Source organism: Lytechinus pictus, chromosome 17, assembly GCF_037042905.1.
Source record: "Lytechinus pictus isolate F3 Inbred chromosome 17, Lp3.0, whole genome shotgun sequence".
Taxonomy (NCBI): domain Eukaryota; kingdom Metazoa; phylum Echinodermata; class Echinoidea; order Temnopleuroida; family Toxopneustidae; genus Lytechinus; species Lytechinus pictus.
In genome coordinates, this window is record NC_087261.1 from 19,841,316 (window position 1) to 19,855,714 (window position 14,399).

General features: G+C 37.0%; 1 protein-coding gene across 1 annotated transcript; it reads left to right on the plus strand.

The window, feature by feature from the left end:
* The first annotated feature begins 475 nt into the window (after window positions 1–475).
* Window positions 476–14,148, plus strand: LOC129280150 (deleted in malignant brain tumors 1 protein-like). The gene is made up of 7 exons (XM_054916202.2): window positions 476–729; window positions 2,104–2,373; window positions 4,913–5,100; window positions 6,007–6,166; window positions 9,255–9,477; window positions 10,509–10,608; window positions 10,984–14,148. Exons 1-7 carry the CDS (start codon window positions 576–578, stop codon window positions 11,137–11,139), a joined length of 1,251 nt encoding a protein of 416 aa, XP_054772177.2. The 5' UTR covers window positions 476–575; the 3' UTR covers window positions 11,140–14,148.
* Window positions 14,149–14,399: the final 251 nt, after the last annotated feature.

Sequence of the window (14,399 nt, forward strand, 5' to 3'; positions counted from 1 at the left end):
GTTAAGATCTACATCGACGTAAGTTGTGATATGCTTTTCAACTCTACATGTAATATCGCTGAAGATGGATTATTAATCAAGTTTCTTGATTGAATTGTACATCGAACGTTCCCGTGTGGTCATTGATGCTCCCAACTAAGATATGAACGATCCCAACACAACAATATATATATATATATACGATAAAATAACGAAGTATGTCCCCCGTCACGGAAAGAAAATAATAATCAAACTAAATGAAGAATAGTCAAAGAATGCTCAAATATTTGAGCATTCTTTGACTATTCTTCATTTAGTTTGATTATTATATATATATATATATATACAATGTCCATTTCATATGGATTTCGAACCAATGTTATTGATCGGTGCATGGGTGTGTAGGTGTATTTGTATTTTTTTTCCTTAGGCGGTATATCCCTTCATTTATTTTGTACATCTCTTTTTTAATCCGTCTGTGATGTTGGATAGATATCGACAGCGATCCTCCAGTTGTGACATGCTCTAATATTACTCTTGGGGGAGCCTTTCGTAATACCTTCTTTGGCCTCCGCTTAGATAATACGTATACTTACATGGATGAAAACCCCGACCCGAGTGGGATATCGTACAATGTAACCACAGGGTTCGCAGGAGACTTATTTCCTCCTGGAAATACTCCTGTTACAATGTTTTCAAGAGATACCTTTGACAACGTGGCCACCTGCCAGTTCTACGTTCAGAATAGCCGTAAGTATGATTGAAATTGTAATCAATTGTAATCATTCTGGTCGTTCATAAAAGGACATACGTTTCATATTAGCAATAAAGTATGGTTGGGTTTACATCATGCCGGATGGCTTGTACTCTATCGTTATGTTAATAATCACAACAAATTATTTGGAACAATGTCTGACAAAGACAAACTAAACTCACGGGGCTCATGAACGTCTTGCAGAGGTTCTGCAAGGATGCAACGAAGCAAATATATACAAGGGCAAATTCAACATGCGTATTTTATGCAACAAAAGTGAGAAAAACGTAAGCTTAAAATTATAAACGTTCGGAAGCTTCGTCCATTGTTTGCGGGGGTCGCTCATCATTCGCGAGTACTTAAAAAAAACTTCTTCCGTTCTTTATCGCCTTTGGCATTTTTTTTTTTCAAAAAGGCACTTTTACAATTAGGTATTGTTAAATGATATTACGGTGTTTTCGCAACTGCACCGCGTGGGACGGATTCAAGAACGCTTTAAATGTATTGAAAATACCTGTGAAATGACAATGAAACCGCAGGGGGACTGTGACGAAAATTGGTGAACCGGAACAAAAGTTTTGTCCCAAGTTCCGGAGCTGACGAAAAATTGCAAATCTGTCGTTTTTCCATAGTCCAGGGCGAAACTGCTGTTTGCATTCAAACTTTCCTATATATGCCTACACCACTGATCCTATTGAACGGGATAGCGCACGAATAAAACTATTAGTTATTCCTTTGAATTAATCAAAGATCATTTTGTCAGCCCTTTGTTACATGCCCTTCGTCACAAAGCAAAAGCCAGTGCTAAACGGCAATAGTATATGACCACATCGGATACTTAGTTGCACAAGGCGCTTCAGACAAGAAATATATATATATATATATATAAATATCCAAGTCCAAAGTTTAAAAATGAATACATAAATGGTAGGTCTGTCGACTTAGATCAATAGAATATAAAGAACTTGATAAATAGTAAAGAGAGTACGATGTCTCGTTTCGTCATTCATACATAGTAGAATGGTGAAAAATAGAATCAGTCATTTAATCTGAAACTTCAAAATTAAAATAGTCATGATAGTCGCAGCGGCTAACTTGATCACATGCCTTCATTTATAGACCTTATGTATTTGACATCATAATATCATAGCGCCCTCCCTCAGAGGATATAGGAATACACGTAAACGGAGTGTCAGGGATGTGCCAGCTGCAGATCACCAACACATGCAAAGCAATGGCTTTAGCCTCTTAGATGGCGGCGACATGACGTCAATGCATAAGGTCTACTGGGAAACAAAGTAAACCGTGAAAAATCCTTTTAACATGCCCTGTTAGACAGACTATACTAATCATCCTTTTTTTTAAGACAGTCAAAAGCTTGCCTGTCACCTGCCCTGACTTGGATCGGAATGTTACCCTAGATCTGGGGGAGACAGCACTTTCCTTTGATCCAAATTTCGGAGCTGATGACGTCATCAGGTTTCTCCCTCTGTACCGGTTTCACAGAAACGTGAACGTTGAGGCGTCCATTGATGGTTTGCCTGTAGGGAGCCATGTTACTGCGGGGAGACACGAGGTCGTTGTCGTTATCTCTGATGACGTGTTATCGAGGACATGCACAGGATTCTACAACATTGAAGGTAAGAACAGGCAGCGCCATATAATAATAATAATAATAATAAACAGTTCTTGTATAGCGCATATCACAATTATGAATAATGTCTCTATGCGCTTCCAAAGGACTTGGATATTATTACCCCAGCTGTAGCTTGGCTGCCGTAATTACTAAGATTACAGCGCACACGCATTTCAAGGAATAAATTCCTGCCAGGTACCCATTCACCTCACCTGGGTTGAGTGCAGCACAATGTGGATAAATTTCTTGCCGAAGGAAATTACGCCATGGCTGGGATTCGAACCCACGACCCTCTGTTTCAAAGTCCGGAGACTAATCCACTGGGCCACAACGCTCCACTATCACATGTATCACCTCAGTTTTCTCTTGAACACTCAATATAAACGTTTTCAGGAGTCTACATGGTCTCCTTAATGCATCACTAATATCAAGGGATAGTTTCATGAAGCATGTGAAAAGACTTGAATGTCGGATGTTATAATCGACAAGTCCCGTTACCATATATAAACCGGAGGCCTATTTTTCAGCCAATCAAAATCAAGGAAAACTATCAGATCTGACAACTTGTTGGATGACCAATGTTGAGGAAACGCTCCCTCGAACTAAGATTGCTTAAATTCACCTTAATCATTGCCTGTTATAAATGTCGGGTGAGTTCCATGTAAGCTTCGGGTTATTTCCTATGGACGGCTGTAAGGGCAAAAATTAGTGACCTTAGAACATTGCCACCATTATATTTTGCTGTGCTCTTATATTTCTGCCGTTTCGTTTCTATATCTGCCAGTCTGTTTTTGAGCTACTCGGGGAAACTCATTTTATCGTAAAATAAACTTCTTTCTGAATCAGCTGGGTTTTTTTGTGGCTGTCATATGCGTGTGGGTGTGTTAGTTCTGTGTCAGTCTATAATTCTGCGCTCTTATATTTTGCAAGCTGTCTATATTTTGTGTTTCAAGTTTTCTTTACTTTAGAATTTATAGTTGTAGATCTTTATTTCAGTGTTTTTATCGAATTTGTTATTCATATTTTTTGTTTATGTTTTAGTTTTTCATCTTAACTCTATAAATATTACTCTCTTTTTGGGGGGGTGCTCTTATTTTATATCTGTTGTCGATATTTATGTACGTAATTTTATTTATGTAGTTTTGTCCAATAATGATTGCCTGTATGTTTGCACTTATCTTTAATCTGTGATTGTCTTCCTCCCAATCCCTATATTTCTTTTGGTCTTCGCTGTTCTTATTTTAGTCTTAATTTCTGCAGTTGTTTTTATTTTTTGTCTTATGTTTATTTCGAAAGTTGTTTTATTAGGTTTTTGTTTATAATCTTATGTTATACTATTATCTTATTTCTGCATTATAATCACACTTATTTCTGAATGTTCGTTCTAACATGGCTTATTCATTTCTAATGTAAATGAATTTGGCCCTTATAGCCGCCCATAGGTATTCACACGAAACCTACACTGAACTCACCCTGCCTTTAATAACAAGCCCCCATTTCACGAGGAACTACTGCCTAATACAGGTCTGCAAACAACGATCAGCAGGAGGCTTATGTTGACTAAAATCATAATCATTATTGCAGCATGGTCGTTTAATTTCAAAATAAATGATGATGATAATAATTTAATGATTATGATTATATATTGTCTCTGTTTGCCATGACAACAACACTTCGGAAACAAAATGCTTGTTTTGACCCTTCTTTTTTTTTCTTTTACTTTTTTCTCTACGTTATTGAATTAAGAAATGTAACACTTTTTGTCATTTCAATTTTCATATTTGGCTTGATAGGAAAAACAATTTGTTTTATTATTTTCAAAAAGCATACTTTGTTCCCACGTTTTGAAATATTCAGTATAATTGTTTAAACATGAAAACGAACTATCTGATAGCACCTTGTTGATTCCTTTTTGTATGAAATAGTATTTTCCACCTGTGAAAAAAATACAGGAATGTAATTTGTAAAACTATTTTTATTTATTTCTGCTGACACCCATGTAGCAAGACAACGCTTTTCTAAACTAGGTGACAAATAATAATAATAATAATACACAGCATTCATTATGCGCCATCTATCTAGTAAACTATTTCGAGGGATGGAGGGATTACGGGAGGGAAAAAATCACATTAACATACAGTATTCAACAACTCTTTTCTATGAACAGCTAATATTTAAATCATAATTATAGTGAATAATGTCATCTTCATTCTTCGATATTTCAAACAGATTTGAGCATAGAAGGCATTTCATTATCTTGAAGTGGTAAGATAACCTTCACAGCAAAAAACTGTGGTGTTAACCGGTGTACATAGAGGACCACACCAGTTATTTTACACCGGTGTTGAATTGGTGGTGTTAGTTTTACACCTATAGGTGTCATTACAACACCTTTGGTTGTTACATTTACACGCTTTGGTGTTATTTTTAATCTCTAGGGTGTAATTTTAAAACCTCGGGGTGTGGTCCTCTATTAACACCAACTGGTGTCAGTTTTAACACCGCAGTTTTTACAGTGTTTATGTGGGGTTTTTTTCTTGCAGGAGTAGTGGTAAATTGCGACGTCAGACAACTGTCATTGGAAATCCCTTCCAGTGTTCTGAAAGATGGAGTTGATCCCTTCTCTCTTCATTTCCTTGATAATTCTCCTGGTGATTGCAAAAGCTCTATAGATACTGATGGGATAATACATCTATCGACTGCATACGACGCTTGTGGAACCACCTCAGAGGTAAATCCATGGCCAGGTGCCATCTATCCCGGTGGGTGTTTCATAAAATGGTCGCAACCTTACGAAAGATTTTTACGCACGACTGGTGACCCTTGCTTTTGCTAATACTTCAGCCACATTTCCCCTACGGCGGCCGTACGGCGAGTCGAAAACGGCCGTTTTATTCATTTTTACTCAAACCACCTATATGTAGCTGAAAAAAATGTTAAAACGTCTGTTTCCGACTCGTCGTATGGCGGCCTTAGGGGAAATGTGACTGAGGTATAAATAATGTATTCCTATGAAGCTGACTAAGCACAGAGCATGTTCCTGTCGTGCGTAACTCTACGAACAGTTACATGACCCTTCTCACCCCCCCCCCCCCCCCCCCCGGGGTTAAAAAAACTTTCTTGCATTCAACTGATTGTCATTATGCATGATTAAAGCAAACAAATGGGAAATCGGAAGCATATATTAATAATAAATTATTTAATATGCATTCGCCCATTCGCCATGCATTGCCTTACAAATAAGACCTACACTGATTAATCATATTAAACTTAGCAAATCCCTCAACATCCAAACTGATATTTTTTTACATGACCATTAGCATACAATACACAAAATTCTACATGTACGGCCGTGTATCTCTTATTTCCTATTTATTCCACACACACATATTTCCATATTGATCGTGTCACATTTTAGGTTGTTTTTTGGTTGTGTGGTTTTGTTTATTTTATGTTGTTGTTTATATTGTTTTAGTATAGTTTATGGGAAAAAAACAGAATTTGACTATCGGAAAGCTCCAGTGATTTTCTGGTAGCAATTTGATATTATTATTATTATCATTATTATTACTACTATTATCATCATCATCATCATTATCATGTTTTATTGTTATTCTTTTCTCTCTCTAAAATATAGTCATCGGGGGACAACATTACTTTTTCCAACGCAGTTACTGATTCAATTGGAGCGAACGGCCCCAACATCCACCTTCCAGTCCAGTGTGTATTTCACAAAGATCGGGTTGTCGATGGGACTCCTTTTGACGTTACAAGGGATAGCTTCTTTTCGATCAAAGGTGTGCTAAAGGAGGAGCACATTGACCAATCCCATGTGGTTTGTCATTGATTGTATATTATAAATAAGTTCAAGTTCAAGTTTATTTATTCAAAACCAAAAACATTACATCATAATCAAAAATAGATATACATACAACGTAAATGAGTACATAAACATACATCAATTAGATTATAGCATAGACGAATTGGTTTTAGGACCCCTTTATAAGCGAAGCTTGTGAGTAGGGCCCTGGAATACTTATGATTATTAACATAAAACATAGGATATACTAATATACAAGATACAAAAGAAGAGAAAAAAATATATATAATAAGGTTAAGACGCTAAAAATAGAATGGAAAACTACTTCAAACACACATATACACACACACACACAACCACATCCACCCACATATGCACATACTAAACATAAATTCTGAGTAGTTCGTCAACTTAATTGTAAATACATCAACTTGAAATACATATTGAAGGAAAATAATTATAATTTCTCAAGAAAGCAAATTTTGGATAATATTTTGAACATGAAAAGAGTTTTTTTTATATCAACAGGTAAATTGTTCCACTCTTTAATACATGATATGTGAAAGGAGGTCAGAGTGACATTTGTTCTCGCAAATGGCTGACGAATAAGATCCTTCTGACGTGTATTATAATTATGTATTTGTGAATTCTGAAGAAATAATTTTTTTAAGATACATTCTTGAGGCATTGATTGTAGTTTGAACATGAACAATGCACAATTGAACGACACAAGTTCACGTAGTGGTAGCATTTTCAGACGAAGAAATAACGGAGTACTTGGATGTCTATAATTAGAATTTGTTATAAGTCGTTTTGCCCTTTTCTGCAATACTCTCAATTTATCAAGATAAGACTTGAAAGTGTTTACCCAGACAACATTACAATATGTCAAATAAGGTAGAACAATACTATTGCATAATGTTATCATTTCAGGTAAAATTGATTTTAACCTAAAAATAACACCTACACTGCGAGACACCTTTGTGCAGACAGCATCTAGATGATTTTTCCAGGATAGATGCTCATCGATATATAACCCAAGATACAAAATATTGCACTTGGTTCAACATCATGACCCCCTATATGAAGACAAGTTATATGCCCTGGAAGCTTTTTACCCTTAGAGCGGAAAATTATGCACTTGGGTTTTCGAATATTCAACAATAGCTTATTGCAACAAAACCATGAATACAGCTTCTTAATTTCTTGATTTGCAACCAGTAGCCATTTTTTTCTACTGACTTATCAGATAGCATCAGATTGGTATCAGCATACAGGGAGTATGAGAATAATGTTGATGAATGTATTATATCGTTTATATAGATCAGAAACAACAGGGGACCAAAAACAGAACCCTGAGGTACACCATAGTTAATCGTAGCATGTTTGGATCTAGATCTTTCTATCATAACAAATTGTGTCCTATCACACAAATAGCTTCGGAACTCTGACAATGCTACACCACGAACGGCCCCAAATAAGTAGTCTTAAGATACGATTTTGATTAAACTATTAATATTACAGTGAATAAATAAGCATATTATTTAATTTGTTTGGAGAAACGAAAATTGTTTTTTTTTAGAGTAAAAGTACTTGTTTTGCTACTTGTTTTGCTACTAGTGAATTGGTGCGTTATCATACAAATGGGTCTTTATTACTAGACAACACTGATCAGAGGTTTCCCATATGGCATGTATGGGCGAGGTACTTGGCCAGATTTTAGTACTTGAGGACTAGAAGTGGTACTTTTAAGGCTGTTTGTTCACATCTGCTTTAAGAGTGAACGCATTCTATTGCAAGAGTTGTGTGTTCCGAACGTGCTGGGGTTTAATATTTTTAGGCGGCGACTTGCTGACGTTGTTTGGTGAGGCAACAATGATTAGGCTACTGATGGCATAATATCGTATAAATCGTTTGTACAATCATGATTATCATTAGTTATTCTTATAAAATAAAGTCATGTTATGACCTCACGTCTCTACCTCTGGTAAATCATTAGTAGGCTAACCATGCTAGCAGTTTTGGAATAGTGACTGAATTTTTTAATGAAAGGACATGGAAGAAGGAGTAGGAATCGAGAGTGAATGGAGCGTTGTGGTCCAGTGGATTAGTCTCCGGACTTTGAAACAGAGGGTCGTGGGTTCAAATCCCAGCCATGGCGTAGTATCCTTCAGCAAGAAATTAATGCTCATTGTGCTGCACTCAACCCAGGTGAGGTGAATGGGTACCTGGCAGGAATTTATTTCTTGAAATGCCGAGCGCGTAAAAGCTGATTGAGCTACAGCCAGGGTAATAATATCCAAGTCCTTTGGAAGCGCATAGAGACGTTATTCATGTGTTATGCGCTATACAAGAACTGACTATTATTATTATTATTATGTTTCCATTGCAACTGACAAATCACACATTCTATCAATACTCTTTCATGTTTTTTTTTTACCTGTACCCTATCCACCACCATCTTTGACTTCTCATGCAGTAAAACATTCACTGGTGTCAATCCAAGCGGTGAACATATCGTTCAGGGGGTGGGGATGATATATTGTCTCACCCCCCCCCCTCCCACCACCACCACTTGAAAAGTAGGATGCCATGGTTTTAAGCCAGTGAAAACACTGGACTCTCAACGTAGAGGGGCTGTTTTGAATTTTTGAGAAAAATATAAGAAAGGTTCCATCATTGTTTCCGCATTGACTCAGGAACGTTCTTAAGCCAAAGAATGGGAGGGGCGATGAAAGAGCCACCATGCTTCGTCCCTCCAATCATTTGAAACTTTGAAGATAAGAACATTTCATAGCCCTTGTTTGTGGCTACAACCATCACCTCTAATTTCTCACAGGAAGTAAACTCATAAAACCAAACGTGTTTTTCATTAAAAAAATATATATATTTCGGTTGTCAAGTTACGTAATGTACACATGTTTTTCGATAAGTTCGGCTATAATTTTTACAATAAAGCGGGAGTGTACTGTATATACATGTACATGTTTGATAGTGGGAGCTGTTATCATGAATCCCTCCAAACGCGAAGGGGTTACAATTCATTTTTTTTTCTGTCACTTCAGGGTTGGCTTCCTTTCATTTGACCTTGAAGAGGTACGATAGCAAAGAGTTCACATCGGTGGCCACCTCCGAAATGGTTCCTCTACGACAGATTCTCTTCTTTGCGGTGTCTTTTCGTCATGACCCGTCTCCCGATCTCTCCCTCTTTATTGATACCTGTTGGGCAACGCCGGAGCCTGCTCCGAATCATAATGGTTCAACGAGATACACTTTCATCCTGAACGGGTAAAGGTTTGATCAGACATGGCGCGACAAGTTCTTTGTGCAACCCGTTCATCATGGACTACTGTCAATCTGTTTAAGCTGACAGGGCCCCGTCTTACAAAGAGTTAGGATTGATGTGATCAACCTTAACTATATGAAAATTTATCATTGTCATAATTTTTCCAATTACAATGAACGTATAAGTGGAACGTTTTGACGAAACATGCATTTTACATGTTGGCGGTGGTAGCTTTCTATAGTTGTGGTTGATCGGATCAATCGCATTTCTATGTAAAACGGATGCGTTCAAACATCTTTCTGCAATTAGGTCATTTAAAAACCAAAGGTATTCGTTATTGCTCCGGGCATGTCATCAGGGTCGGCTTGAGGACGGTTTCATTTGTGTAACTGTAGCCTCAATCCATATGGTCAATTTGATTAGACTGATAAGGTCTATTAAACTTTAGATGGGCGACATTGAGGGCCCCCGTGAACGATTTTTACAGAAGGCACCATCCCCCCCCCCCCCCCATCCTTTTAATTATTCGTAACTTTTCGCTCAGGGACGTGCAGAGGATTCAAGAACAAAGTAAATGTATCGTCAAATGCCCGTCATGACAAAGAACATCTAAGAAATCTGTCGAAAAGTGTTGAACCGGAACAGCAGTTTAGTCCTAGATTCATAGCTGACGAAAATATGCAAATGTATCGCTCACCAAGAATCGCAAAACTGCTGTTTTGGGTTCAACAATTTTCGTCACCAACTTCTTCGATGTACTTCTTTATTTTACGGAGCATCGTACAATACATTTATTCTTTTCTATAATCCCCTTTCATTGTTGAACGACAACTTCCTTTCGTATTGATCCTAGTTGGCGGTAGTGTCTCTACGAAACCTGTAATCGGCCTACAGGTTTATTGATTGCGTATTATTATTCTTTTAAAATTGCCTACATTTTGCAAGAGGCAAACTGAAAAAGTGAACTGTGTCCGCAAAGATGCTAGTTTGATTTTTCAAACTGAGGATTCTGTATTTTTCTTACTTACAACAGATGTGTTGTTGATGGAACAGTAGAGTACCCACTTCTAGGGAATCAACAAAAACAAGGTTTTTCTATTGAAGCTTTCCGATTCCTCGGGCATTCTACACAGGCAAGTATTGTCAGGTTATGATTTGGTGAGCTCGATGATATTGGTATAATGGTGGGAATTCTCAATACTGTAAGAATATGGGACATAGTGATATTGATGATAATAAATAAAGGAATGGCTTCTTAAGTTAATGGAAAGTCAGCGCCAGGGTAGATGAGCCACAACTCACAAGTATATTTTACCATGTGTATGAGAGGACTGACAGAATATTCTTGTTGGATGATCGAAGTGGCCAAAAAGGTTGGCATGGCTGGATCGTGCTCGCGACAGATGAGAGCGACTAACCTCTTAAATGTAATAACAAAGATGACATGCAGGACAAGTACTATATGCATAGATGAAATTTCTATATTTTTCATTTCTTCTTCACTTTAGGTCCACATGCATTGTTCTGTAATAACGTGCATGGCTAATAACCCGCATAGCCGATGCAAACAAGGATGCCTTCCAGGGGACGGCGCTAAACCAATGCCCATGACGGTTGGAGAAGAGCAGGTTTCAAGTGATGGTTTTTCCGTCGTTGGCTCGTAGGATAAGCGGCTTTACAAGGAAAGCAACGGTGACACCCATTAGAAGAGGTCATGCATTTATAAAATCCAGGACTTCCTCATATATTCATCACTAGGGACTTTTCGCATTTACTGCGGGGAAACTTTCAACAACGCAATTCCTTTAGAAATGCAATTAAAATCACAATGGAGAGCCGAGGGGCTTTTGTTGTAAGTTGGTGGACTGGGACAGTAGATCATCCGAAGATTTGCACCGGACGAACAATTGCAAATATGTCGTTGTCCAGAGTCGAGATATTCCGATGCACTCCCGGTCCACTAACTTTCGACAAAAGCCTCTTAGCTCTCCGTTGTGATTTGACTTGCATTTTTAAAAGGAGTTGGTGCGTTGTAGAGAGTTTTCCCGTAGTAAATGCGAAAAGTTCGGGTACCTTCGTCACTACCACTTATACAGTGCGTATCAAAAAAACGGGACAGTTTTGAAAAGTCTATAAAAAAATTTGTTTCAAATTATGGCATTTATATTTTGATGTTAATAGATGCTCTGAGATCTTATCTTTGAAATGCCATTAAAAAAATGTGTTCATGCTTGAGTGAACACGGGACTTTTTGTCGGGGGTTCAAAAAGTGGCTTGCACCAAACTGGCAGAAATGAGAAATTTGATGATCACACTTCTGGCTAATCAGCAGACTTTCTCTTAACCTTTTCATTATCTTTGCCACGATTTTTCGAATTATGCTGTCAAATTTAATTTACAAATTTATTTATTTACTTGAATTATTTTGTTTTTTCATTTAAACTTCTTTTACCTTTGACTTTTCCTTCATTAGTAAGAAAAGAAGACTTTTTGTCAACCCAAGCAAGAAGATTTGCATTATTAATTGGGAAAACTTGTAATCATTCAAAACCTTTTATTATGTGAAATGAATTATGTTATGGTACCTTAAAAAACATGAATCCTATTTTCAAGGGGTTATTGATTCCTTGACCAAGTTTTATTATGTGCTTGACTGGACAAACAGGAAAGGATTCATGTCTTTCAATGGCAATGGTGTATTGAGTCAATTCTGAAGGAGCTAGATACAGCAGATCGAATAAAATGTATTAAAAAGTTGTGAGCGGGCGAAGCGAGCAAGCAAAAATTTCCACTTTTTTCATTGAAATATCAAATTTTGTGATAGATTTTGACATAATATTCGGAAAATAAATCATATTTCACTTTATATCTTTCCTTTTATTTCCTTTCCACTTTTCTTCTTTTTTTTTATTGAAGGGGGGAGCACCCCGAGCCCCCGCCCATCTGCATGCCACTGTTCAAAGGCACCATAACCTTCGCAGCACACAATGAAAGGATTTGAAAAAAATACACGCTTTCCCATAGCTTAGGTTGAAAAAATGTTTGTTTTTGCTTAAAGAAGAAATATTCAAATCTAAAAGAGAACACATTACAAAGTAACAGCAACAGACCAATTTAAGCAAATAAACAGATTTGAAAATAAATTTTGACCGCATAATTCAAAAATTATTGCAAAGATAATGAAAAGGTTAAGAGGATGTCTGCTGATTAGCAAGAAGTCCGATCATCATATTTTTTCATGTTATGCCATTTTGGCGCAAGCCTCCTTTTTAACCCCAGACAAAAACATTCCGTGTTCGCTCAAGCAAGAACGAAACTAATTTTTTTAATGGCATTTGAAAGATAAGACTTCAGAGCTCCTATTAACGCTAATATATAGACATCATAATTTGAAGAAAAAAAATTAAAGACTTTTCAAATCTGTCCCGTTTTTTTGATACGCACTGTAGTTCCACCATCACTACCAACACTGCCACCACCAATAGGATCTCGACTCACCCCTTAGAAGATGTCTTCCGTAATTATGTACATGTTCCTAAATGAGCAGAACTCTGGTTGTTGTCCATGCCACTTTGCTATCCATTAATAAAACGTTTACCCAGGATCAAGTTAAGGGAAACAGACATTGTCTTATGAAGACATTACACAATGTAGTGTAAGGATTTGCTCCACGAAATACGCATAAATCAATGTTCTACCCAGCGAACATCCACGTTTTTTTTTTAGATATTGTTTATATACTCAACGTTTGGGAGGACAAAGATTAACTGTTTGCAATAATTATGCTTTACTGGCGTACAGACGGTAGGGGCTTTGGAGCAATGCCCCTCCCCAGGACAACTACAAAGAGTTTGACTGGATAACCTTATATCACTATCATACCATCACTATCATACTATAACCTTATATCACTATCATACGTACGAATTGGGTCATATTTGACACATTCCTCGTTAGGATGAAGCGATCGATCTCGAACTATAGGACATATTTGAATACTCCTTATCCTTGCTAGAATCTGTTCGATTTCATCTTCGTGTCTGTGTTAGGCGATAGGATACATTATATACGGTATATGGAAAATATACAGAGCATCGTCTGTGTGATCATGTGATCATAATTTCACTTCGTCTAGAAATATGTCAGTTCTGGTTATTTTTTTTATTCAGAATTCTTGTAATTGAGTATTATACGAGTGTTAATCGAAATAAGTTCGGATAGTTCTTTGTACAGCACAATTTTTTTTTCAAGTTAATATGTATACGTCTGCTTCTGGGATTCTGTACTATTTGATAATTGGGAGTTTTCGTTCCGCGTCGCACGACCAAATTAAGAACGCAGTAAGTGTATTAAAAGTGCCCGTCAAATGTCGGTCTATGTTGAGAATTGATGAACCGGAACAGCAATTTCCTCAAGTTTCGCAGCTGACGAAAAATTGATTAAAATGTCGTTTGTCCAGAGTCCAGGTCGACTTTGTTGTTTTGATTCACCAATTTTCGACAAAGACTTCTTGTTTGTGCTTTGTCACGAAGGGCATTTGACAATACATTTTCTATGTTTTTTAATCCGTCGCGCGACGTGGAGCGAATGCTCCCTTATAATCCCATCATCACCCACTTACTGTATGAGCTAAATCTTTTCATGCGATTAATAAATTCACCTGATTGAAATTATTCTAATCCTGTTTTCAACAAATTCATTTTATGATATAATAAGAATAGGAAAATACGAAAATGTGACAAATTTCCAATGAATCAATTGATACATTATCTTTGTCATGAATGAAGAAGAAGTATTTGAAAACGCAATACTGACGGTCTGTCATGTCTATAATTTGATAGTGTAAAGGAGGGTTAAATCTTTACTAGATTCAACGTTCAGAAAACCATAACATGTGTTATCACGCGATACGCTTTACCAATCT

Coding starts and splice junctions, on each gene's coding strand:
- LOC129280150 (XM_054916202.2), top strand. CDS start 576: ATGGATGAAAACCCCGACCCGAGTGGGATATCGTACAATGTAACCACA. Junction 730..2,103: donor GTTCTACGTTCAGAATAGCC/GTAAGTATGATT, acceptor TTTTTAAGACAG/TCAAAAGCTTGCCTGTCACC. Junction 6,167..9,254: donor TAGCTTCTTTTCGATCAAAG/GTGTGCTAAAGG, acceptor CTGTCACTTCAG/GGTTGGCTTCCTTTCATTTG.